Source organism: Podarcis bocagei (genome assembly GCF_964188305.1).
Source record: "Podarcis bocagei genome assembly, chromosome: 11".
NCBI lineage: Eukaryota > Metazoa > Chordata > Lepidosauria > Squamata > Lacertidae > Podarcis > Podarcis bocagei.
Window position 1 is genome coordinate 49,673,426 of NC_138136.1, and position 26,718 is coordinate 49,700,143.

Here is a 26,718-nt window from a genome sequence, read left to right on the forward strand (position 1 = left end):
CCCGAGGTACTATTTCTGGGTTAGCGGAGTCTGTAACCTGAAGCATATGTAACCTGAAGCGTATGTAACCTGAGGTACCACTGTACCAGGAAGTTTTAAACTGCTATAAGCATTGTTAGCCACTTTGACCATTAAAAAGAAAAGTAGAATAAAAATACCTGGAACTATTTGAAATGTATCCGAGACATGCTTTCTTTTTTGAGCCTCAGCTTTCTTGTTTTTCAAATGGAAACAGTCTTGCTTTCATATTGCAAAGCCTAGGGTGACAATCACCCATGGAAGACGTGATATTAGGTCAAGGCTGTGCCATTGCCAGAGCTTTGCAGTCAAGTGTATTTATAACTGGGCTTTGGTTCACGTCTTGCTTTGGCAATTGTAGACAAGGCTGACTTAAAGGTAGCGCCAGCACACTTTGGGGCAGATGAGAAACAGATTGCTTGTGTGGGGGAGAGAAAAAATAATGATCTCTGGTCTGATTGCTGTAGGAATGCTTTTAATACTTGGCCGGGAAATAATAATAATCCCCTCTTAACAGGTATGTTAAATACATAGGACCCAATCCAGCCAAAATTGAATGCAAAAACTTAAGAACTGTCTTGCTAGATCAGACAGGGCTCATCAAACCCTGCACGCTATTCCTCAGGGCAGCCAACTTTCCGATGCTGACACGCAGCCACTGAGGAAAGTAGCTTTCCTTTGTCGTCTTATCCTCAGCAATGGTATTCTGAGGTATCCTGCTTCTGGCCAGGGAGGTTCCACGAGCCTGTGTGGTGTAGTGGTTAAGAGCGGTGGACTCGTAATCTGGTGAACTGGGTTTGCTTCCCCGCTCCTCCACGTTCAGCTGCTGGGTGACCTTGGGCTAGGCAAACTTCTCTGAAGTCTCTCAGCCCCACTCACCTCACAGAGTGTTTGTTGTGGGGGAGGAAGAAGGGAATGGAGAATGTTAGCCGCTTTGAGACTCCTACGGGTAGTGATAAAGTGGGATATCAAATCCAAACTTCTTCTTCTTCTTCTTTACCTATCATGGCTGATAGCTATCAAGGACTCAGTCCTCAATTTATACACTTACCTTTGAGAAAGGACCCTTGAACGTGCTGGCTTCCAGAAAGGAGCTTCCACCCTCTTTACTCCTCCCAGAGCTTTTCAGGTCAGAGCAGGTGTGCAACTGAGCCACCATTGGCTTAGAGTGTTGTCCAAACAGGGAGTCATGGTTAAGGTCTTTCTTCTTTCCCACACCCTATAACTGTCATACAAACTTGGGTACTGATTGTGGCTACTGGACCATTCTTGGACTAGAGTAACCTGGCATCAAGTGTTCATGCTCTGGTGACCTCCTCTCCAGACTACTGCAATGTGCTCTATGTGGGGTTGCTGGTGGAAAATGCAGCTGGTAAGTAGGGCAGCCTGATGAGACCATGTGTTGAAAACATTGCACTGGGTGCCAATGACCTATTGGGTGGATTGACCTCATCTCGCTCTATAGGCCAAGGGAGCTGGTGTTTGTCTGCAGACAGCTTCCGGGTCATGTGGCCAGCATGACTAAGCTGCTTCTGGCGAACCAGAGCAGCGCACGGAAACGCCGTTTACCTTCCCGCCAGAGCGGGGATTCGAACCACGACCTTCTGATCGGCAAGCCCTAGGCTCAGTGGTTTAGACAACAGCGCCATCCGTGTCCTAGTACTAGTAAATAAATGGTCCTAAATGGCTTGGGACTGGAGTACCTGAAAGAGCATCTTCCTCAGCAGGTGATGCTACTGGAAGCTGACCAGACGGAGTTGACAGGGCCTTTACAGTTGCAGATGTGGTGAGGTGTGCCTGCCTGTCTCCCTCATTATTGACTTTTAGGAGAAATTTAAAAAGCTTTCCTGTTTCCCCACTGGGTTTTTGCAGCTGGTGCCTCTGATCCTCAATTCTCTCTTGCCCATGGAGGATCACAAAGAATTAGCTTTGTAGGACACCAAGGTAGAAAGACCAACACCCTTCCAAATGTCACCTTTCTGGTGTTTTGCACTGGCAGACTTACCTTTCCTGCACCACAAAGTGATCAAGCCTCTCTCCTCCTCCTCCTTTGTACTATCAAGAATATTTCCAGCTGCATATTCTTCAGCTTAGTCCAGGGCACATCTCCAAGCACTGGCAAGAGAGCACTTACAGACCATCTGCTTTCCATTTTGGAGACTTCAAAGGGAGAAGGAGCCAGAGAAGAGGCTCTGCCTATAAAACCGTGAAAGGGAACGAAGGAGGATGAGCAGACCTTTAAAGCACCAAAACAGGTTGCCCCAAGAAGCTCGTCTTTCTGTGTGGCCACCAAAGGTTTGGTGTCTGTCCCCATAAGGCTTATCTGAAGTGAAGGCCCAAGACAGGTGTTGATCATCATGTGAGCTGTGCACAGGTGGGCTGAAGCGAGCTGCTGCCATTCCTGTGGAGCCTCCTTTTATTGAGACAAATGTGCAAGCTAGGCAGATACATCATTTTGGGCTGTGACCTTTACACATCTTCCGTCCCGAGATCATGGGGTGGTACAAAGCTATCTTGGCACCTGTTTCCACAGCGTCATTTCCCCCTTGCACAGTGTATGACGAAGGAGACAAAAGGTCTCAAGGAAAAAGGTTACAGACGACAGGACACCGCTGACTGCTGAGACCGCAAAAGGTCAGACATAGGTGGAACAATGTACAGACAGCTGTGGCTTGTCTGGGGGGGGGGTTGCCCTGCACCCCAAGGTCACGCGTACAGGCAGATTGTGGCTGCCTGCTGGTGGAGAGTGTGCTCCCTCCGGACCTCACTGTCCACTCCGCGATATCCCTACACTTATCCAAGAATCTACGCTACAGGATAAAACTGTGAAAGATGTCAAGAGCCACTGTGGAGGAACGACTGGAGTGTCAGACTAGAACCTGGGAGACTAGAACCGAGGTTCAGACTAGAATCTAGGGTTCACATCCTCACTCAGACATAAACTCACTGGGTGACCTTGGGCCAGTCACCATCTCTTGGCCTAAGTTACCTTATGGGGTTTTCCTGAGAGTAAAACGGGGAAAGGCGAAAACCATGCATGCCCCATCTTGCTCCTTAGAGGGAAGGTGAAGCATAAATGTAATATAGTCATACCTCGGAAGTCAAACGGAATCCGTTCCGGAAGTCCGTTCGACTTCCAAAACTTTCGGAAACCAAGGCGTGGCTTCCGATTGGCTTCAGGAAGCTCCTGCAGCCAATCGGAAGCCACGGAAGCCACATTGGACGTTTGGGTTTCAAAGAACGTTCGCAAACCGAAACACTAACTTCTAGGTTTGCAGCGTTCGGGAGCCAAAACATTCGACTTGCAAGGCATTCGGGATCCAAGGTACAGTGGTAGTAAGTTAAGTAAATAAATAAAACGCTTAGGTATTTGGAATAGACTGCACACCCTCCAACATTTATCTGAAGAAAATAAGCATGTTCTATTCAATAGTAGTTGTAGTCGTCGTCATCATAGTAATTAATAATAATAATAATTTTATTATTTAAACCCTGCCCATCTGAGTGGGTTCCTCCAGCCACTCTGGGCGGCTTCCAACATATATAAAAACATAATTAAACATTAAACATTTTTAAAAAACAACCCTTCCCCATACAGGGCTGCCTTCAAATGACTCAGGAGATTGGATAACTCCATACCCTCCAACAGTTCACTGATGAAAATAGGGACTTCCTAAGGAAAAGCAGGACATTACGGGATCCAATCAGAAACTGGAATGGTTTCTGTAAATACAGGGCTGTCCCTGGAAAATGGGGACACTTGTAGGGTCTGAGACTGTATCCCCCCGCTGCCAGCTACAGTGCTGAGCCAATGGTCTGTTTCACAGCTTCCAATGTTCCAGTGGTGATCCTATGCACTGCTGTACATTCTGCAAGGTTCTGCTTCCTGTTCCAAGACTGATTTGTCAATGTCCCTTCTTGGCGGGCTTCATATCCTCCTCTTGGCAAGATTTCCCCCTGAAGGTCCCAGATGAAAAGTTTTAATGCAAAGTGTCATTTAGGCAAGGCCCATGAAAGAGAATTGATAGTGAGTTTTGGATTAGGAAGCAGAAAATTTTTATCTCAGTTTTTCTATGCAAGTTCAAGCAATTTTGCTTGGGCTTTTATTTTCCAGTTTCCGCTGTTTGAAAGAGTGTCTCTCTGCGCACGTCGCCCCCCCCCCCCGTCTTGCTTCTTAAGATTTCCAAGGAGGATTGCAGCTTATTAGGTTAGGAGGTAAATTCCCCTGACCTACTTTCCTTGGTCTTTAAAATAATAATAAAATCCCCAACTAAAAAAAAAAAAAGAAGAAAGATAATTTAATCCCTAAGTCAAAAGCTAGTATTTGCCAACATGTTGAAAGGAAAAAGTGACAGTCAACAACTAGGCATTGTTGTCTTCTGAAATCTGTCACTAGTCAGATTTCCTTGATTGCTTCTTTGTGGAGAAAAGGGTGGGATGCTGTTTGCGCATGAAAATTAAACTGCAAACAACCTTTCAGTTAGAAGTCACATCCCTGCTTTGCCACTCCTTCACTTTGAGGTAAATAATGGTTCTTTCTCTTTGACTGTCAATGGCCATACAAATTTTCACCCATTCCATTTATCTTGCAGCCATGGGCCTCTCCAATAATTTTTCCAGGGTTCGGTGAGTGAGAAATAAAACATGAAAAGGTTGTAGCAGGGTAGTTTCTCACCAAAGAAATGAGAAGAATAGTACAGTGGTACCTCAGGTTACATACGCTTCAGGTTACATACACTCAGGTTACAGACTCTGCTGACCCAGAAATAGTGCTTCCGGTTAAGAATTTTGCTTCAGGATGAGAACAGAAATTGTGCTCTGGCGGCGCAGCAGCAGCAGGAGACCCCATTAGCTAAAGTGGTGCTTCAGGTTAAGAACAGTTTCAGGTTTAGTACAGACCTCCAGAACGAATTAAGTACTTAACCTGAGGTACCACTGTACCTGTACATTTTGCCTCATATGTCAGATTCTACACATGCTTAAAACTTAGTCCTTTTAAAAATGAAAACTAGGAATTGGGGGTTTATAATTCATCTGGAGGTCGGGATTGCCACACACCCACACCCGACACTGTAAACGTTTGCTTAAAAGTAAAGGTAAAGGTAAAGGTAAAGGGACCCCTGACCATTAGGTCCAGTCATGGTCGACTCTGGGGTTGCGGCGCTCTTCTCGCTTTATTGGCCGAGGGAGCCGGCGTACAGCTTCCGGGTCATGTGGCCAGCATGACTAAGCCGCGTCTGGCAAACCAGAGCAACGCACGGAAATGCGGTTTACCTTCCCGCTGGAGTGGTTCCTATTTATCTACTTGCACTTTGATGTGCTTTTCAACTGCTAGGTTGGCAGGAGCTGGGACAGAGCAACAGGAGCTCACTGTGTCACAGTGGGAGCTCACCCCTTCGCAGGGATTTGAACCGCGACCTTTGGATTGGCAAGTCCTAGGCTCTGTGGTTTAACCCACAGCACCCCCCGCGCCCCCATTAAGCAGTATATAAATCCACAAATAATAATAATGAAGTTACAGCTGAAGCCCTGAGCCGCTGGCATGGGTGGTAGTGCAGTGATGGGGCAGCACTCAGAGTGTGCCCTTCTCCTCAGTCTGTTTGCTTCCCCTTCGCACTTTCCCCACCTGAGGGGACAGATAGCTCAGATGGTTAGAACTTGGTGCTGATAACACCAAGGTCGCAGGTTCAATTCCCATATGAGACAGCTGCATTGCAGTGGATTGGACCATATGAACTTTGGCGTCTCTTCCGGCTCTGCAGTTCTATGATTCTTCACACGAGTAGGGACCTAAAAAGCTTCTGTGTTAACTTGAGAACTTAAATACGTGGCACGGCTCCAGCAAAACTATTTCTGTTTCAGAGCTCGCTGTGCTACCATCTTATCTAATGCCATTCCCTCTCTCAGAAACACCTCTCTTCCCATTTCCGTTTCTTACCCCACACATCCATTCCAATATGAGTTCTGTGCAGATTGCAAGTCACCGTGCTCCATTGGCTCTAATAAAGTGTGGCCGCTTTGCTAAGTCTGTGAAAGTTGCTGTAGTAAAGTGAGGTTGCTTTAGCCGGGCTGGAAATAATACTGCTAGTGGTGTCACGATGACTGCAGACATAAGGTTTTGATTCTAAGGACGTAATGCAAAGGGTTGGTTGGGATGAGGGGTGTAGCTCAGTGTTAGAGCACCTGTTCTGCATGCAGAAGGTCCCAGGTTCAATCCAGGAAAATGAAACCCTGGAGAGCCACTTCCAGTCAGTGCAGACAGTTCTGAGCTAAATGAACCAATGGCCAAAGCCAGTATAAGGGACCTTCTTACGTTCCCATCCTTTCCCATAATACATCCCAATGCACGGATAGACAGTAGATGTGCACTTGGAGAAGCGTCTCTGCCTCAGCCAGCCTTGTGTGTGAATGCAGAGACAGATCACCCAGTTGCCACATTGTTGGCATCCGTCTGTCTCAGAAGATAACAAAGTAATGAGCTTTCGGGGTGAAGTCATACTGTTGGAAGGTTGCAGCGCCTGCTGTGGCTGCAGAGACTGATACAGGAGAGACATGTTTTGTTGCAGCTGGGGCAGATGAAGGGATCCGGTTGTGCTGCTGCAGATGCACCAAGGTGTTTCTTCTCTTTGCCCTCTTTCCAGTGGTCATTCCTCCTCTGGTCACTGCTGTGGATACATTACTTGACTGCCTGTCTCCTGTCTCCAGGCACTGTGGGTCGTCTGCAAGGGATTCCCACATGGGAGGGTGGTTGTTGACAGCCTTCATGTCCCATTTGCAGACATCTCTGTAAGACAGAGTTGGTTTGCCTATGGGCCTGGTGCCTCCATTCTGTCGACATGACTGAGACAGGAGTGCGGACATGCTGGGGATGTGGCTTGGGAGAGCACATCTTTTTTTGAAACTCTGTCCTGCCATTTGATACCCAAAATCCTCCCAACGCAGTGCATGTGGAAGATGTCACTCCTGATGGTTGTAAGCTGCCCATGACTCACTTCCATAAAGCAGCGTGCTTAAAACGTACACCTGGTAGAGAGCCAGTGTGGTGTAGTGGTTAAGAGCGGTAGTCACGTAATCTGGGTAACCGGGTTCGCGTCTCCGCTCCTCCACATGCAGCTGCTGGGTGACCTTGGGCTAGTCACACTTCTTTGAAGTCTCTCAGCCCCACTCACCTCACAGAGTGTTTGTTGTGGGGGAGGAAGGGAAAGGAGAATGTTAGCCGCTTTGAGACTACTGAAGGGGAGTGAAAGGCGGGATATCAAATCCAAACTCTTCTTCTTCTTCTTCATCTTGGCATTGAATGTTAAATCGAGATGTGGAAAATATGGAGACAATGAGGAGAGGTAAGACTGAGATTTGGAGATATGCTTCAAGGTCCAGACTATGGGAAGTCCTGAAAATTTAATAATTATAATTTGGTCTTTTTATTTTAGTTTTTTTATTTTAATTGGATTATGATTTGATAAGTTAATTGGATGTTTTCTATTGGAAAATTAATAAAAATGATTTAACAAAAAAAAAGAACGTTATTTATTGGTGGTATCAGCCACCCTCGTGTGTGAATACAGACAGATCATCCAGTTGTCACATATGCACATGGAAATTGGTTGGTTAATTTGCAAATAATGTCGTTGAATTCAGTGCATGGTGTTATCGCCAACTAAGATTTTACTGAGAGCACACTCATTGAAACTAATGAGTTTAATTTGAGTGGGTTCAGTCCCTGACATCTGCTGATAGGCATGGAAGACAACCCTGTCTTGAGACAATGGAGAACCTATGGCCCTTGCCCTACCGTCCTACTAAGATTAGACCCACTAGTTTCAGTGGGTGTACTTTGCCATTCAGTGTTGATAATACTCAGCTAGATAGATAAATGGTCTGACTCAGTACAATGCCACTTCCTATGTTCCTGTGTAGTGAAGAATGGTGTGCACTCCCCTCCTGATTACCCAAGAAGGAAATTCCAAAGTGGCCCTCGGCCAATGGGGAGATTGCATTCTGAGGAATCAGGATAGGGAAACAACATGGGTGGTGTTCAGCTGAGGTTAATGAACATGACCAAGTGAGGCCCATTAATTTGAGTGGGTCTGCTCTGAGTAAAGCGGAATGCCACCCTATGGATCTGGGAAAGTTGCCTTTACTGATTCATTCATTTGGCTGATACTTGTTTCTGCTTGCATGAACCTTATAAGGCCTTTTAAGGCTTGGAGCCAGGTTGCCTGAAGGTATTCCACCAAGATCATTTCCATAGGCCCTTCTCTAAGTTCCCCAACCAAATGTGATGATGCAGATGGCTGCTATGGAGAAGAGGGCATGACCACACTCCTGAGTGGCTCACCAAGCACCTCCAGCATAGCTCAGGCAATAGAGCATGAGACTCTTAATCTCAGGTTTATAAGTTCAAGCCCCACATTGGGCAAAAGATTCCTGCTTGACTAGATGACCCTAATAATAATAATAATAATAATAATAATAATAATAATAGTAATAATTTATTATTTATACCCCGCCCATCTGGCTGGGTTTCCCCAGCCACTCTGGGCAGCTTCCAACAGAATATTAAGATACAATAGTCTATTTAACATTAAAAGCTTCCCTAAACAGGGCTGCCTTCAGATGTCTTCTAAAAGTCTGGCAGTTGTTTTTCTCTTTGACATCTGGTGGGAGGGCGTTCCACAGGGCGGGTGCCACTACCAAGAAGGCCCTCTGCCTGGTTCCCTGTAACTTGGCTTCTCGCAGCGAGGGAACCGCCAGAAGGCCCTCGGCGCTGGACCTCAGTGTCTGGGCAGAACGATGGGGGTGGAGACGCTCCTTCAGGTATACTGGACCAAGGCCATTTAGGGCTTTAAAGGTCAGCACCAACACTTTGAATTGTGCTCAGAAACGTACTAATGGTTATTTCTAACTCTACAATTCTATGATCCTAAACTTGTGGCCCTTTTTGTGCCAGATAAAGATTCTGCCCCCCTCCCCTGGCTCTTTCGTTATTGCTTTTAAAAAGTTCTGCAGACTATTTTTGTTCTCCGTTGCTAGTTTTGTTCTGATCCTGTCATAGCTGTGTAGGATCTCATGGCTGTGTTATATTTTATTTCCTTTCTTCTTTTTTTATACTCCACAGATTTGCCTTTTATTAGTGAACTATCCAGAGAACTTTTTATGTTAATTGCTGGCACAGAAGTAAATAAACAATACATTGCTTGTAGCGTAGGTTCAGTTTTAATTAGGAGGCTATGCACACATACAAACAAACCTTCTCTCATCGTCCTCTCAAATGTTTCTCAAAAGCAAGTTGATTGATGTGTTCTCAGCACTTGCAAAGACAGCCTGCCTTAATTACTTGTCGGTCCTGGAGTACTAGAGCTCCTACCCAGGGTTATTTTAATATTCCCTTCACTTGCTCAGAGTGGAATGAAGCTTGACCCCCTTTTTATTTTATTTTAATGGAGGAAATCCTCAGAGGTGGTTGCCCACCCTATGAGAAATCTCGGCCAACAATTTTAGAATTGCTAGGCACAGATAGGATGGGCAGCTTTTTCTGAGTTCTTGGTTGTTCTTCTTTCAGGAAATACAGGTAATTAACAGCCAGCAGCTTTGATTCTTCGTGGCTGGCAGAAGAAACAAGCCAGTATCCTCCCAATAAATTAGAGCTTTCAGGAGCAAGTAATGTGACTTTCCCTGCACCACAAGTTAGAGCCTGTTTGCTGAATTAAGGCACCTTGCAGGGTGGTTTCTCATTTTTGGGAGGGATTGTATTACTTTGGTAACATGACTCACACACACGTTGTACCACTTGGTAGATTGAATGTTTGCAGATTCCTAGCACAAAGAAATACTAAAATCTAAATGTACTCAGATGAGGGATATTCTTCCAGTCAACCTTCTGGATATCTACCAGTTAATACAGGCTTGTTAAAAATCACTTAGAACACAGGAAGATGATGTATACTGTTGTAAACAAAAATTTGCCCTTTTCCCTTATGGGGTATCCAAGAGCCCATATAGAGTCCTTACATGGGTTCCCTATTGGTAGGAGAAGATAACAGAGGCCAACCAGAGAATATTGAGAAGCAAAGCAGCTAGTAAGCTTCATCTTTATTGATCTGTTGCAACAGGGTGCTCCCCTCACCCGCAGGAGAGAGGAGGAACCCAGAAAAATGGTGTGCAAGGCTTTATAAAGACTTTTGAAATTGCCACCCTGTAGATCAAGACCACCCCCAGAAACATCATACATACATCACAGAAGGGGTGTAACCTAAGACCACCCCTCAGATACATCACACCTACATCACAGAAAAGGCAGTCTAAAACAGAAATTTGAATGCTGTTTTTCTCCTGTCGTTGTTTATCTCCTGTCTGGCAGGTTACTTGATTGGATTGCCTAGGTAGCCTGGCCAGTCTTTTGTAATGATAAATACTTAGTTCCTGGGCCAGGTCACAGGCTCACCCCCTATTCATATCTTAAATGTGCCCTTCAGACATGATTTGTGAGGAAAGAGACAATGGGGAGGTTTTCCCGCTTTGACCTTGCAGAGAAAACATTTGGTCAGTTTGGGACAGTTTGGGAATCAAAATGGTTCCAGGTCGGTCTTCCTGTGCTGATCTATGGTACACTTACGAACATTACCATATATCTAAGACCATAAAATTCCTATCACAATACTGAGTCAGACCATTGGTCCATTTAGCTCAGTATTGTCCACACTGACTGCCAGCAGCTCTCCAGCTTTCAGACCTTCTCAGCCCTTAGCTGGAGATGTTGGAGATTGAACTGGGACTTCCTGAATGCATGTGCACAACCTTTCCGCTACTTCTACTATAGGCATGGAGCCTTGACTTTAAATTTAACTCCTCTTTCTGCTTCACTTCCTATTGTCAAGTCTTGTCAATTCTCCCGTTGCAGCACTGCAGAACTTGAACTTGGCAAAAACTTTGGTCACCTCTCGCCTTGACTCCTGCAACCTTAGTCACCCTGATCTTCCATTGTTGTACCCTTTTTCTACCCAGAACTAGGCTGCACTAAATCATTCATCTCTCTTGCCATTCTGATCATGGAATAGCCCTCCTTACATACCTGCCTTTACTTCTAGTTTGTTCCCAGGTGGAGCAGACGGTGGTGATGTATTTCTTTCCTCCTCTTCAGCAGGAGGTCTCAAAACACAATCCAATTAAAATGAACAACACTGACTTCACCCATAACCCCCCAAAACAAGAATTTCATACAACACATTACAGGGAAGGCACCACAATCAATTCTTCAGTTTCCAAAGGCCAGGAGCAAGAGGTGTGTCTTCAGTAACTGAAAGGACCTGTCCCAGATGCACCTCTCTGGGGAGGAAACGCCACATTCCTTGGGCCATCACTGAGAAGACTCTGTCCCAAGCCACCGCCCCCTGAATCTCTGAGAGGGGTGGAACTGTACTCCATTGATCTTAATTCCCAAGCCGTTCTATAGAAAGGGAAGCTCCATTTCAGATATTTGGGGTCCATGTCATTTCGGGCTTCCAACACTAATGTGAAAACCTTGAGTTGGGCTCCGAAGCTAAACAGATGTTATTTGTGCTCAACAATGACTTGGCTGCTGCAGTCTGCATCTGTTAAAGCTTCTAAGGTTCTCAACCTGTGGGTCCCCAGATGTTGTTGGACTACAACTCCCATCATCCCTGAGCTCTGGCCTCGCTAGCTAGGGGTGATGGGAGTTGTAGTTCAACAAGATCTGGGGTCCCACAGGTTGAGAAAGGCTGTTCTAAGCAGTTTTCAAGGAAAGTCCCAGGTGGAGCACTTTGCAGCAGTCTAGAGGTTACCAGAACATGAGTAGAATGGCTAAGTCATCTCTGTCCCAATAAGGCTGCAGTTTGTGAACCAGACTAAGCTGGAAATAGACCTACCTGAGCTAGTGGCAATGTTGGATGCAGGTATAACCCAAAGCTATACAGCTGTTCCTTCCAGGGGACTGCAACCTAGGGGACTGCAACCTGGTCCAGAGCAGGGTGCCTCCCCACCTTTCAGATCTGAGAACATGAAGTGCTTAACACCTCTGCTTTGTCTGGATTGCATTTCAATATGTTGGCCCACGTCCACCCCGCCGCTGCCTCTAGGCACTGATCTAGCACCTCAACCACTTCTCATTCACATGGTTCAGAGAGAGGAAGCTGGGTGCCACCCACATGCTGGTGGCATCTCATTCCAGATCTCCTGATGACATCTTCCAACAGCTTGTTAAATAGCTTAGCAGACAAGATGGCTAAACGGTGCAGGGTAATTTGTAGGACCATAAGAAGCTGCCTTATACTGTGTCAAATCATTGGTGTATCTAGCTCAGCCCGGTCTACACTGCCTGGCAATGCCTCTTGAGGGTTGACTCAGTTTCCCTCTGGGACCTCCCTGGAGATGCCAGGGCTTGAACGTAGGACCTTTTGCACGCAAAGCATCACAGAGCCACATCTCTTTTAGCTGCTCGTTGCTGTTCTTGTGACGTGACCCCGATGGTCACATCCAAACCATACGTATAAAGAATGTTCCAAACACATGATTCCCCAAGAATCCCAAGAACTCTAGTTTGTTAAGGGTGATGGGACTTGTAGGCACCCTGAGCCCGGCCTTGGCTGGGGAGGGCGGGGTATAAATAAAAATTGTTGTTGTTGTTGTTGTTGTTGTTGATGATGATGATGATAATGATGTTGATGATGATAAACTACAGTTCCAGGGATTCTTCAGTGGAAGCTGTGTTCTTTAAATGTGTGGTGTGGATGTGACAATTGTAATGTTGTTGTTGTTGTTGTTGTTGTTGTTGTTGTGGATGTGACAATTGTAATGTTGTTGTTGTTGTTGTTGTTGTTGTTGTTGTTGTTGTTATTTATTATGCCTCCCTATACCCATAAGTCTCAGGGAGGTTCAAAGTTACAATATTTGAAGTAGAAAATACATAATAAAAACAATCAAACTGCAAAACACATAATAAAAAACACAATAAAAATAATTGAAACAATTAGCAATCCTAATGTATGCACACTAATAAACAATACAGTCCGCAACAAAGGTTCCTAAACCATACTCCGCCCACAAATACAAAAATACAAAAATACAATTAACATGTAGCATTTAACAACAATTTAAAACAACCCCACCCTCCAAATAAAACACCACCCACCCAAGTTTAAACCCCATCCCTATTGAAACAACAATGGATTGAATGCTTCTGTCTTGGATTAGGAGTGTGCGGATGACTTCGTTTTCTGTGTCTTTCGTCCAGTTTTCTGCTTGTCCCATGCTTTCGAGGTATGGGTCTCGACAGTTTTGCCTTTGCCCCATAGCTTTCCCCCAGAAAACCCACTCTTTAGCGATAAACCAGAGCAATCGTCCATCTGGAGAAAACTCATTGACGTTTGCTCTGATTCAACGGTAAAGATCAGGTTTCCTCAGGGGAAGGGCAGCAGGACAAGGGCAAGTCTGGATGACAACCTAAGGCGGCTTCCTGTGCAGGATAGTTCCATGAACCTGTTTTTTTTCCAGGAGGGTTGTTGGAATTAAGTAATAAAATGTTTGCACACCATCAAGTGTTCAGTGTACCCAGCTGATTGCACAAACATTGCTAATGGACTTGCCCACCCTTTTACCCGGAGGGGAGAGTTATTAACCTTAAAAGGAAAGAAGTTCAGAAAAGCAGGATAAGAATGCATCTGCTTTAATGAAATACTATTGTCTGACTGGTTTCCTAGGCAAACTTAAGTGGCCAAGAGAGAGTATTTGTGGTTGCTTTGAAAGTTGTAATGTGAATACCTAGCTATTACAACTCGCATTTCGCTAAGCTCTTTGAGACTGCCTGCAGGCAGGCAGGCTGGCAGGCTAACGTTAGCTTCCTTTTTAACTATGTGAAGCATCCCATTCATGAGAATTAGAAAGCCAATTAGTACGGATCTGAGAAAGCATCGTTCTTCCTGTTTCATTAAGATGGAGAGAAGATAAATGGGTTTTGGCAAAGGGCCTGTGGGGGCATTTCACACATTGCACAGCAACAAGTCCTAGTTTGGCTCTGAACACACTTGCTGGATTAGGGGAGGTGACAGAGCACGTGCTCTGCATGTAGAAGGCCCCAGGTTGGATACGCAGAAGCACCTTCACTTTAAAAGGGACCTTGGGGAAGACCTCTCTCTGCCTGAGACCTTGAAGACCAGCTTCAATCTGAGTAGCACAGTTCACCTCGGAACGCCGTCAACGCAAGAGCACAGCAGCCGTTTGGGGCACCGCAATCTCATGTGATTTCACCCAGAAAAAGCACTTTTTGGGTGGGGCACGATCTCACGCAAGTCACATGATTTGTGCAGGAGTGCAGCCCTGGAGGCGGCACTCCCCCGTTTTTCACCTCAACATGTTGGAGGAAGGTTGGTGGTTCGAATCCCCGTGACGGAGTGAGCTCCTGTTGCTCTGTCCCAGCTCCTGCCAACCTAGCAGTTCGAAAGCACACCAGTGCAAATAGATAAATAGGTACTGCTGTGGCGGGAAGGTAAATGGCCTTTCCGTGCGCTCTGGTTTCCATCACAGTGTTCCATTGCACCAGAAGCGGTTTAGTCATTCTGGCCACATGACCCAGAAAGCTGTCTGTGGACAAACGCTGGCTCCCTCGGCCTGAAAGCAAGATGAATGCTGCAACCCCATAGTCACCTTTGACTGGACTTAACCACCCAGGAGTCCTTTACCTTTTTAAAAATGTGCTTATGCATGGGAATTGCCAAATAGCAATCACGTTCTCATTTACAATTGTAGATTTACGTGTTTCAGATATTGGATACAATGTTGGGATCAAAATGTCACAGTGTGGAGTGCACCTGTTTTTGCCCTTTCCTAGGATACTCCATTCCATTCCCCCCACCCACACAACAGTCAGCATTCTGTGGCCATTGAGCATGCCCAGGCAACTTGAATTCTTACCTTTTGGTACAATGGCTTTAAAAAAGGACTATTTCTTATTGAGACTTAGATTCAGTCAATATTATATTGGATATAATCCTGCCACTAGAGCATTTTTAAAATTTAAATTCAGTTAAGTGTAGATTCAGTGAAATAAGTAAACATGGTTAGGGTACGCCTATTAATTTCAATAGGACTATGCTGGGTAAAAATTGGAAAAATTGTATGCTGCCTTTTTTTAATATTTCAGAAGAAGCACTTAAGGTGCCTTACAGCATGGTTTCACAGAATCTTACTAGTAAACAATCAGTCAATGGAGAATCAATTAAAATATATTAGCGATATTACATTATTATCCTGTAGAGCTGCAGCGATGATTTATCTGTTACCGCAATGCATAGTGCAGTTCTATGCACATTGCTCAACAGCAAACTCCATTGCGTTAATTGGGACTTACTCCCAGGTAAGTGGGTACAGGATTGCAGCCTAAAAGACTTTTGATCAATTAAAAAAAGTGCCCCTGATGAAACTGGCACCCAATGTTTTTATGTTAATTACTTTTAACATCGGGCGACCTCATTATTTCGGTGTGCTAGTATTTATGTGAGCAGCAGAACAAAAAGATCTCTGTATCCATTTACTTTCTCGTTCGATCCCAGATATGCCAACCGTTGCTAATTGTTAAAACCCCTCAAGGAGAGATCTTTATAAGAGCTCTGTTCAGCACAGCTCGGTATGGCTGAAATAATTAAATTTCTCCTTAATTCAAAAAAAAAATCAGTGTCCATCTCCTTGTGTTGATCTCACAAATAGGCGTCTGAACTTTTTTTTTTACTGAGTAACATGAAAGGCATGCGGTCTCTAATAAATCTCTAGGTGTTCTGGCTTATGCTAAAAGGGTCTCCTGCCGTTGCAGCGTATGTAAAGTTGACAGGCGCTGTTCTTCCCCCCTGCCCAATTAAGGCAGTTAATTAAATCTTTGGGTTTTATTTATTTATTTGTTTGTTTCTAGGCTGTGTTCCTTCATGACTGAAGTTTGGCTAGCTGGCTGGCTCCCCCCCCCCCTTACCGCTTCCCAAAACCTCGTAGTAAACTTGGCATTCAAATTCAAAAATTCAAATATCTTTAATACGGTCAATGACCAACAAGGGTCATTAAATCTGTACCTCTTGTCATTAAGTCCCCTGTATTTTCAGGAGATTCAACTATTGTGCCGGCCTTTCCCCCCATGCTGATAAAGCTTTATTTAAATTCCACTTCCCTTGGAATGATTCTCCCCTTCACCCCCATATTGAATTGCTCCATATTGTGTTTCTTGCTCTGGAGATTTGTTTGCACCTGTCATTAAAATTAAAATAAAAAAACACTTCTTCATTGATGGTTCTTAAAGTCAGAGCCCAGTTCCCCTCCTGGTCAGTGCCAGATTTACATATAAGCTAAACAAGCTATAGCTTAGGGCCCCACTCACTTGGGGCCCTCCAAAAAAATTAAAGGAAAAAAGAACTGCACGTACATTTCCAAAATATAAGATAAAAAACAAAATAAAACCTACATACAGCAACAATGTTTTGTGTTGTGTAGGCTCCTATGATGTAAGTAATGGGCCCTGCCTGCTAGCCTGCTCCCTAAAACATCACTGGTTTGCTCATTTCCATATCAACTACTTTGATAAAAGACGTATTTTGTTACGTACAAATGGCTTTAGATACCTGTTAGGTCCATAAATTACTATGCAGCATATATTCAACACAAAAAACAGCGACGATTTGTTGTTGACAAGGGACAGCTGGACATATAAAGGGCCCCATTACCTTCAGTAGCTGAGGGCCTCATCAAACCTAAATCTGGTACCCCCTCTTTGGGATAGTGGGGAGGGAGCTTTTCCTTATTTATTTATTTTTATCTACTTGGAAGATCCATACACTACTTTTCAACAGTACCCGAAGCAGTTTACCTGGTCAGGGAATGAAACGTTCTAAAACAGCTCAGTTCTAAAGTTTCCTGTACAAGACTCACCTGCAATTTCTTGAAGCTTCACCAGGAAGATGGCGTCATTGGCTCTTGTGCAGAAATCTTGGTGGAAGAGACTTTTGGAAGTATTCGTTCAACAGTGATGCAAAAATTTGTCTCCTTTGCCTTCTGTATCACAAGCTGGTGGATACCTTCTTGTCTTTGCACCCGCCAACACCACAACTTTCAGTATTTTCTTAACCTGTGGTGCACTCTGGCAGCCTAAGACAATGCGTTGCTAACTTGTTCTATCTAGAAATTACACTCAGTTTCCTGGTTTTCATGTAACGCCAAGCCAAACCATTGTTTAGCATGAATGAGGAAATGTGCAGGATCCCAGGATGAAAATCACAGCCTCTGTACTCCTCCTACAGACATACAGTTATACCTCGGGTTGAAGTAACTTCAGGATGAATATTTTCGGGTTGCGCTCCGTGGCAACCCGGAAGTAACGGAGCGCGTTACTTCCGGGTTTCGCCGCTCGCGCATGCGCAGACGTCCAAAATGATGTCATGTGCATGCGCAGAAGCGGCGAATCGTGACCCGCGCATGTGCGGACGCAGGTTGCATTCGCTTCACGATGCGAATGGGGCTCCGGAACAGATCCCGTTTGCATCCAGAGGTACCACTGTACTGCTACCGAGTGCTTTTATTCTTTAAAAAAAAATGTTTAGCGGTACTCTCATTTTCCTACTCATATTGAAATACTGCCCCTCAATGAAGCCAATCTTCGATTCACAAAATGTTTAGGGGTATGCGTACCCCTGCGTACCCCCAGAAAAAAAAGCACCGCTGCCACCCAGAGCTTAGCCATTGTTTAGCTTAGCATTGTATCCCAACTCAGCTTTATTGTTTGCCTGGCTTCAGACAAAAGGTTTTGGGTTTGCTAGTTATGGTTTGACCAGTGTGGGGGAGGGATAAACCAAAGAACTGGGTTTAGATATAACATCAAGTCAAAATAGGGCTTAATCCTGAGTAGCACAGCAGCAGCGAGACGTGGGGAGGAGTGTAGCGGCTGTGATTTTTGCTCCCACACATTTTCTCATTTGCACTAAACCATGGTTTGGCTTAGTGTTATGTCCAAACGGGACCATTGTGTTTAAGCCAGGAGATTTTTGCAGTTTCTGGAAGCAGTATCTTCCCCTAACTCTGGGAGTAAGTTCTCTTTACGTGTAGCCACAAGGATAGACAATGTGGTAAGTGCATGAATTCAAGACCTCCTAGTGATCTCTCCCTAGGGAAACTCTAGGGGGAGCAGGGGCTAGTGATGTTAATTCTAGTATCTAGGCTTTCTTAACAGCGGTTAGACAAATAATAAATAATAATAAATTTTTATTTATACCCCGCCCTTCCCGGTTCAGGAAACCGGGCTCAGGGCGGCTAACAACAAGTTTAAAACACTTAATTGACGCTACAAAAAACAGCATAAAATACGGTATAAAGCGTATATAACAATAAAATCAAGAATCAAAAATCAATTTAGGGGGAAAATCCATCCAATAAACATTAGATGTTTATCTGGCTAAATTAGTCCCACTTGGGCCAGCGAGGAGACCAGGGGAGAACCAGCTGTGGGATCCCAGAGCGGGCAATCTTCACAAAAAGGGGAAGGGGAGGGAAGGAAGGGGAACAAAAGATCAGGCCAGGTTCAAATTGAAAGCCATTCAGAATAGTTCTGTCTTACAGGCCCTGCGGAAGGAAGTTAAATCCTGCAGGGCCCTGGTCTCATTCCACCAGGACGGAGCCATCACTGAGAAGGCCCTGACCCTGGTGGAGGTGGCCTAATGACACCATAGAATCAGTAAAAGAGCCTCTACCTTGCACTCAGAAGGACCCAAGTTCATTCTTTGACCATCTCCAAGTAGTGCAGGGAGAGGCTCTTACAAGAAATTCTGGAGAGCTGCTGCCAGACAGTGTAGACGGCATTAGGCCAGATGGACCAGCACCCTAACTCCATAAGCCACCTTCCTGCGTTCCTAATACAGTATGCGATTTGTAAAACATAACATTTCAGGGCTCTGCCTTCTGCACAAGATGTCCTGACTCAACCCATGCCCAGCCTGCACAGGAGAGCCCTGGTGTGACACTGCTGCACTTTTCATGCTAGAATTCAGCTCCAAATCGCGCTTGTTTCAGCAGTTCCTTGTTGTTTGGCAAAGAGGCCTATTTTGTTCCCGAGGTCACTACCAGTTCAGCAGGCTCACATGCTGGTTGGGACGGACGGAAATCACACGCAGCTCATTGTTAGAGAAGGTTGTGGGAAATGAAGCTAAACAAGACAACAAGGTCCCCGTGCAGCTGTCAAAACCGGCCGATATTTGAGAGCTATAGCAGCCTGAGAAATCTGTAGGTAAAGGAGGGAGAGCGAGCCTATAGGTAAAACTCACTGAACCACGAAAGTGCTATATATAATGAACGTCAGTTCATTATTTATTGCAAAGAATTTAGCTGCTTTTTCTGCAGATTAGAAAATGAAGATTGCTTGGGTGTCTTCAGGTATTTAGGCCAGGCGTAGAAACTGGTGGCCAGATCTGGCCCCAAGAGCAGTTTTATCTGGCTCCTAGTGGCCCTACCCAATTTTAACCAAGGTGTAGTAGTTGCTCACAGTTTTCACTCGCAAGTTTAAATGAAGGTTTTCAGGTTGTTGGAGACCATCAGCGCTTCAATGCTACAGTCTTTGGCTCAGTGAGCATAGATCAGAGGTAGTCAAGGTGGTTCCCTGCAGCTTCTATCTTCCCTGGCCATTGGCCATGCTGGCTGGGGCTGATGGGAGTTGGAGCCCAACAACACCTGAAAGTGCATTGCATTCACTACCCCTGTGCTGAATTGTATATACTCAGAAAGAACCTGACCATCCTTGGAGATACGTTTCTGATCCCTCTTGGAAGACAGCAAGCTCCCTGCCCCAAACCTCTGGGCTCTTGGTCCTTCTGATCTAGTTCATCAACCACCCTGTCTTTTGCAGGGATGTCTGGTTTTAGCTCACTGAGTAAAAAGCCGCATTTACTGTCTTTATGTTTTGATTATTTATTTTGTGCTCTGATTATTTTTTATTATGTGTTTTGTGCTTTTTATACTGTAACTTTGTGTTGTAAACCACCCTGAGACCTACAGGTACAGTGGTGCCCCACAAGACGAATGCCTCGCAAGACGGAAAACTCGCTAGACGAAAGAGTTTTCCATTTTGGAGGTGCTTCGCAAAACGAATTTCCTATGGGCTTGCTTCGCAAGACGACAATGTCTTGCGAGTTTCTGCTGTTTTCCCCCCTCCCCCCCTCCTAAGCCGCTAAGCCACTTATCAGCTGATCCAATCAGCAGATAAGCCGCTAAAAGCCGCTAATAGCGCTAATCTGCTAATCCTTCAATGGGCTTGCTTCGCAAGACGAAAAAACCGCTGGACGAAGAGAATCACAGAACGGATTCTTTTCGTCTTGCGAGGCACCACTGTATAGGGCGGTATACAATTTTAATTATTATTTTATTTTAGGGACATATTCGTGAAAGTAGTCTATTGATTTGCACACTGAGTAATTGATTTATTCAATTCTTTGCCACAAGTTTGGGTAGATTTTACAGGTGGGGCTGGGGGAAGGATTAGGTAGATTTCTGTAGAACAAGTCTAGTTGCAATTGCTGTAATTCCATAGGTCTCACGTTAGAGGCAAATTCAGCCTCCACATTCAGGGACAATTTAGAGTTGAACTAGTCAGTGCTGCAACAAAATGTTGCATCGTGGAGTGTTCCTTGTTCAGGGTCCCAGTCACTCTATTCCATTCTCCTCTCCTCTGCTTTTCCATCTGCCCTGCTCCAACAGTCTTCATCTTGTGGCCACTGAGCATGCTTAGCCCCACCTGAGCTGCTCCCACAAATATTTTTTCTGTACTCCTGCAAACAGGGGGGTTCTCCTGAGCCTACTATGTGCATGGCATGTGCCATTTTGCAAAATAAGCAATGGCAGTCCCAAACAGAACATCAGAAAGAGAGGGAATGAGGCCAGTGCGGGGGACAAACAGTGAGGTGGAGCATCTTTTCTGCCCGACTTTGTAGCTTGGCCACAGAAACCAGATAAACCTTTGGTCTGGTGTAAGTCCAGCAAAGACTTCTCTAGGCAAGATGTGTCCTTTTTGACCTGATTGTGGTATCTTGTTTACAGACAGAACTATCTTGTTTACAGACAGAACTAGCCCGCAGTCAGGAAAGATGTTTCCCCTTACGTCAAGGCAAGGCAGATCCTAGAAAACATGGATATATTGGGAAAGAACTCATGGGGAACAGGAAAAGCGGGGTCACAGGCAAGTTAAGCACAAAAACATGAGAAGCTCGTGCAGCTAGTGACTGGCCAAGGAGATCAACCAAATACTGTGACTTTGTGAACCTACAGCTCATATTAAATTTAAATAATGATACAAATTGGTAATAAACTGTCAATACATCACTTCACCCCCAAAAATTCTGTCTTCTTTCTCAATATCTGAAGAATTTGTCAACTTGGCCATAGGTGTAAAATCCCACCATCTCTGTCCATCTCTTCTTTAATTTTGGGTGCTATTTATATACAGTGGTACCTTGGTTCTCGAATGGCTTAGTTGTCGAACAAATCAGCTCCCAAACACCGCAAACCCAGAAGCAAGTGTTCTGGTTTGCAAACGTTTTTTGGAAGCTGAACGTCTGACGCAACTGCCGCTTGAGTGCAGGAAGCTCCTGCAGCCAATCGGAAGCCGCGCTTTGGTTTTTGAATTATTTCGGGAGTTGAACGGACTCCCAGAATGGACTAAGATCGAGAACCAAGGTACCACTGTATACAGTTATGGCTGCACAAAGCGTATATGAAACAAGTTCTTTATTTTCTGGCCTGGCTGATTTGCTGCAACTCATAAAAAGAATACAGTGGTACCTCGGGCTAAGTACTTAACGGTGGTCCGTTCTTAACCTGAAACTTTTCTTAACCTGAGGCACCACTTTAGCTAATGGGGCCTCCTGCTGCCGCCGCACCACCGGAGCACGATTTCTGTTCTCATCCTGAAGCAAAGTTCTTAACCTGAGGTACTATTTCTGGGTTAGCGGAGTCTGTAACCTGAAGCGTATGTAACCTGAAGCATATGTAACCCGAGGTACCACTGTACTGTGTGAAATGGGGCTTCATAACTAAAATGTTTGCCACTTGATTCTGGATTACTGTTTGAAGAAGCAGAAGTCACACAAACAAGTCTAACCTGCATTTCATGTTTAAAATAAAATACAAAAAAACTACACCACCAGGTATTTTCTAATTCATAACAGAGTTCAAGGCTGATGTGGAAACAAAACATGAATAAGGATGAAGGCATTTGATTTGCTTCTGTGCGCATGCGGGTGTGTGGTTGTGTGTGCTGATCGCTGCAGACAGATGTGTTCAGCTAGCTATTCATTCACGGGAGTTGCTATCTGTGCAACTTTCATTACCGGAACAAGTCAACCCTCTTAGTTTTCAGAAGGTTCGTGTGAGTGAATGGCAGATGCAAAGAAGGCAGAAGCTTCACTAATTTGATTAGAAGGTTTGCAAGGATAGCATGAAAAATATTTCCTGTTTACATACAATCATGCAAGTTGATGCAGGTGGAGGTTTTCAGCTGCAAAAATATTCGCTTAATCAAGAGCCTTCTAGCGAGTGATGAATGTAGATTTAATGTTTTACTGGCATCGGCTCAGTGCTTTTCCAGTGCTCGGTATCTGTCTGGAAATTTTTGCTGCTGCTTTTGAGTCGTACTACGTTGTGAAAAAGAGATAAAAGCTGCTCCTCTTCAGCTGGTTGACTTCTAACTTACCACGTAGCCAGTGGCAGCTGATTTGAAATTCACAGCTGGAAGATCTAGTAGTAACTTGATGTTATTTCCCTTGGGAAACTTGAAAAAGACTGTTGAGATCAAGGGGTCAACCCCAGCACATTCCTGGTCCCAGGATTAACTTGAACATGGTCCCTACAAAGTGTTGGTGCCAAAGTTGCAGGGGCCAGAGTAACTCTTTCCTACTAAGCCATCATGGCCAATTTTCATGCCAGGAGTGGATGGACCCAAGTGCTGTTGCCCCTTTTGGTGAATCTCTGAGCTGCAGGTGGCAGCTTCTCAGGGAAGTACCTTCAGGTCTTGGACTGATCCAGGCTCGGCTATTGATCCTTCTGGATATGAAGAAGTATCAGGGACTTCCTGTTCCAGCCAAGCCTTGCTCAAGCAACACCATCTTCCTGAGATTTGCCGTGTTTCTATCAGTGCTTGGAACGAACTACATGAGTTTAACTAAGTCTGCTGAATGAGTTGACACATCTCTGAGCTACACGTGAAAGTATTTCCCATAATTGCTGGAGACACTAAATGTGAATTGAGTTCATTTTGGGATAGATTTTACTAGTTCATATTCAAGTTCGTTCTGTTAGATGTGTTTCTTACTTTTTAGACTCTTTGGGCTTAAAGATAATGATTGTTGGGAAAAATGGATTCTGATGTGTTCTTAGTTTTCTTAAGTACAGTACCGTATTTTTTGCTCTATAAGACTCACTTCCCCCCCTAAAAAGTAAGGGGAAATGTGTGTGCGTCTTATGGAGCGAATGCAGGCTGCGCAGCTATCCCAGAAGCCAGAACAGAAAGAGGGATTGCTGCTTTCACTGCGCAGCGATCCCTCTTGCTGTTCTGGCTTCTGAGATTCAGAATCCCCCCCCCTTGTTTTCCTCCTTCAAAAACTAGGTGCGTCTTGTGGTCTGGTGCGTCTTATAGAGCGAAAAATACGGTATTTTTTAATACTTCAGCACAGCAGCTTGTAACATTCTGAATGCTGGGGGGGGGGGGAATGGCCAAGGATCATTGGGATGAATTTGGATTGAACTGTGAACTGAAGGTTCACCAAACTAGTTAATTGTGTTAAGGAATGGATGTGAACTGGCACTACCGTATTGTTCGCTCTATAAGACGCACCAGACCACAAGACGCACCTAGTTTTTGGAGGAGGAAAACAAGAAAAAAAATATTCTGAATCCCAGAAGCCAGAACAGCAAGAGGGATCGATGCGCAGTGAAAGCAATCCCTCTTGCTGTTCTGGCTTCTGGGATAGCTGGGCAGCCTGCATTCGCTCCATAAGACACACACACATTTCCTCTTACTTTTTAGGAGGGAAAAAGTGAGTCTTATAGAGCAAAAAATACGGTAGTTCCTTTTTGGACCTGTCGAGCTTGAACTACTTCCTTTTCAAAATGAACTTTCCATGTTTTCCTTCTCTAACTTTAGTTATTGTTTGCTGCTGACATCTTGCTTGCACGTCACTCATTCTAACATAGAAATGCAAGCTTCTGGTCTCTGCTTGGAGCTGAGTTGAAGGAGCAGACGGAGAGTGTCTAAGCCCTAAACACATTGAGGTTCATTCTCATAATTCTTAACCTAGGAGAGCATGTGGTATGGGGAAGCACCTTTTGCATCAGCTGTGACATGAAACACTGTGGAAGGAATAGCTTTTGATGCTCAAAAAGAGGGGCAAAGGAAGAAGAGAGGACATAGATTATTTTTTACAGAGCTTAAAAGGAGGCTGCAGGTATTAGGACATTAAGGTAAAGGTAAAGGGACCCCTGACCATTAGGTTCAGTCATGGCCGACTCTGGGGTTGCGGCGCTCATCTTGCTTTATTGGCCAAGGGAGCCGGCGTACAGCTTCCGGGTCATGTGGCCAGCATGACTAAGCCGCTTCTGGAGAACAGGAGCAGCACACGGAAACGCTGTTTACCTTCCCGCCGGAGCAGTACCACTTTATCTACTTGCACTTTGACATGCTTTCGAACTGCTAGGTTGGCAGGAGCTGGGACCGAACAATGGGAGCTCACCCCATCGTGGGGATTCGAACCGCCGACCTTCTGATTGGCAAGTCCTAGGCTCTGTGGTTTAACCCACAGCGCTACCCACATCCCTTAGGACATTACTGTATTGTAAATTCTAGTTCTTTTAAGGCTTGTCTCTGAGGAGGTAAACTTGTGTCTGGCCTGTACTGTTGCAGACTGCTGGTGAAGATAGCATGATTACATACTCTTTCATATTTTTAAAAAAGTAAAAACTACCTGCACATAGAAAATCAGCATATCATGGAGGACACTAGGCTAGAACTCTTCTGTCTGACATTTTGATTACAATACAGACAGAGTCCGCTTTCCTGTGACTAAGCCCAGCTGAACAAACTGGGACTTAATTTTCCGTAAATGTGCACAGAACTGAGCCACTAGCTTTCTACGTGAAGGGCCATTTTGCGTTGGTATGTGACATCCCACCAGCAAAACTGAAGCGGGGGGAGTGACATCAACTAACGTCTACATCTGGTGGTCTTACAGGTGTTTGTTTTATCTCCCATTCCCAATACTTCTCGACAACGTTTGCATTTCCCTCCCTTTATTTGACATCTGCTGCGCTCGTGCCAAAAAATAGTTGGAAACAAATGCCTCATCTTGCAGCCCAGCCAAAGCAATAGATAACTCTCTTACGAGCGCCATTTAGCTGGAAGCATTCTTAAATGAGAAATGCTCAGCGTGGATTGGGCGGGGCAAGCTGGTGCCAAAGGAGGTGGAGGAGGAGGTGAGGGTGGAGGACGAAGAGGCGAAATCAGATGTGGGGCGCACTTGGAGCATGGAGCATCAACAGGAAGTCTGGGGCAGGACCCTGGCGTGCTTCACATTCCTCCTCGCAGCAAGTAAACTTGTAAAATGGCAGGTGGAATAATGAGGATAAATGAAGACGGGCTCTTTCCTCTCTAAGGCAGCTGGATTTCAGGCGGTGCTGGTTGACAGAGCAGGATTTTCCAGCAGGTAAGGAGAAGCCAGGATATGCAAACCTTGCTGAGTTTCAGATTTGTTGCAACTTGTAAATAGTTCCTGTAAACTTCCCAGGCTAGGAGAATCTCCCTGTTTCTTTCCTTTTCCCCGCTAGCTTCATTTACCAAAAGTTTGGCATTGTATTCTATGCATTAAGAAGACATTGATTCCTCTGTTAGCAAAGTCTGCAACATGGTTGACTTGTTACCCACTAAACTTTGTGTGTGTGTGTGTGTGTGTGTGTGTGAGAGAGAGAGAGAGAGAGAGAGAGAGAGAGAGTTGCTTCTTCTGTTCTTTTCCTTTATTCATATTTGAAAATACCATTTTTCCTCTCTTCATTTCTTATCGTTGCATTTTTCTGGGTGGCTACAGCTGAAATCTGGAAGCATAGTTACGCAACTACAATATGTAACAGCATTAATCTGTCTTTTAAATGCGGTGGACAAACTGGCAACCATCCCATGCTTTAAGCATCAGCCCAGCACAGGGATAGTTGGGGGTTTTTTATACTGGAAATCAGTTGATTTCACTGACTATGACAAGAACTTACTGTTGAGTGTTGAAGCAGTGGAAGTTGGAAGTAATGAAATAAATATCTTAAGGGAAGTATTCTGCAATTGAACAAAGCTGTGCTCAACGCCCAGGAGTATCCTTGGTTGTGAAAAAAAGGTCTGGGAATGAATTGTTTGGTTCCTTACTGGTGTTCGCGATTGCATATACTGTATCTCTGTTTGCTAAAACAGTGTTGGACTATAACTCCCATCATCCCCGACCATTGAGTACGTTGCTTAGCCCCACAACATCTGGGCACGCAGCGTTGAAAAGTACCATGTTGTGCTTCTGAACAACAGTGTATTCATCTATCACTGCAACTGAAGTAGAATAGGTTTTACTAAACTTGGTCCCTTCCTTGCAAAGCTGCACTTAGAATAAATATATTCCAGAACTGCACATCTTTTTTTTTAAAAAAAGT

General features: G+C 44.8%; 1 protein-coding gene across 6 annotated transcripts in view; it reads left to right on the forward strand.

Moving 5' to 3' along the window:
* PDZD2 (PDZ domain containing 2) overlaps positions 1-26,718 on the forward strand; it is a 245,239-nt gene that overhangs the window by 113,680 nt on the left and 104,841 nt on the right. Inside the window, exon 1 of one of the 6 annotated variants that reach the window (XM_081212584.1) lies at positions 25,519-25,739. The exons of the other annotated variants lie outside the window; for them this stretch is intronic. Coding sequence (XP_081068710.1) covers positions 25,663-25,739 — 77 coding nt within the window. The 5' untranslated portion in view covers positions 25,519-25,662. Of the gene's footprint in view, positions 1-25,518; positions 25,740-26,718 lie in introns of those variants that run through there. 6 annotated transcript variants of the gene reach the window in all.